At 40.2% G+C, this 926-nt stretch overlaps 1 protein-coding gene across 1 annotated transcript in view; it reads left to right on the forward strand.

Moving 5' to 3' along the window:
• The window catches only part of LOC107104216 (desmoglein-3-like), a 6,913-nt gene that overhangs the window by 2,891 nt on the left and 3,096 nt on the right, over positions 1-926 (forward strand). Inside the window, exon 2 of the mRNA XM_015404160.1 lies at positions 701-831. Coding sequence (XP_015259646.1) covers positions 701-831 — 131 coding nt within the window. The remainder of the gene's footprint in view (positions 1-700; positions 832-926) is intronic.

Here is a 926-nt window from a genome sequence, read left to right on the forward strand (position 1 = left end):
AAAGTTTTAAGCCTCATGCATGTCTGACCTTTGCATGATCCATCCTTTTTCTCCTGCTCATATGTCAGGGTCACATTGGGGCTGTTGCCTTTCTCCAGCAGTCTTTTGGTGGGGTCAACACTGGACAGTTTGCCAGTCTATTACAGGTCAATTTAGAGACATCAATTAAGCCAAAATAAATTTTTTTTTTAAACAGAGGGGGAAAAACATGAAGAACATGCAAACACCATGAAGAAACACCCTGGCTGGGAATCGAACCCTGGACCGTCTGGCTCTGCTCCACCATGCAACCATTTTACTGGATGCAAATAAAAATCTGGCAAACTCTTAGCAACACTTGGATTGTAGCAGAGGCATGGCTAACATCACCATATGCTAGAAAAAAGCACTGGTGTGTCTGAAGATTAATTATCTGATCTAATTACGTCACTCGCATTGTCAGCAACACCTGACGAAAGAATGTGAACATTAGCCAGAATAGTGTTGAGCTCTTGTGTTAAATAGTATGGATGAAATCTCACAGTTTGATATCCTTCAATAGCATGTCCTGGCTTCCCCCCTCTGTGTTACTGCCGAGCTCTCTTTACATCTCTCTCTTTTTGTAATGTCAGTAAGCTGGGCAGAGAGGCAACTTGATCCTATAAACTAGTAAGCTGTTAGTTTTCTCTCAGTTAATGATGTTAAATTACTTTTCTTCCAGTCATTCCTTTGTTGATGATCCTCTGCCAATGTGGAAGTGCTGCAAAATATAAGAACCTCTTTACTGATGTGACTTATTCTACAAAATCTCATCTCATTCACTACCACACTGAAGCCCCCGGAGACAATGTGGTGAGACAAACATTTTTAGATATTTTGAAAGATATGTATGATCTAAGTTAATCAGGGTTCGTACACCTTTTCAAAAGTCAAAATCAAGCACTTTC

The sequence above is a fragment of the Cyprinodon variegatus genome, unplaced genomic scaffold (assembly GCF_000732505.1).
Source record: "Cyprinodon variegatus isolate N-32 unplaced genomic scaffold, C_variegatus-1.0 Scaffold1653, whole genome shotgun sequence".
Taxonomy (NCBI): domain Eukaryota; kingdom Metazoa; phylum Chordata; class Actinopteri; order Cyprinodontiformes; family Cyprinodontidae; genus Cyprinodon; species Cyprinodon variegatus.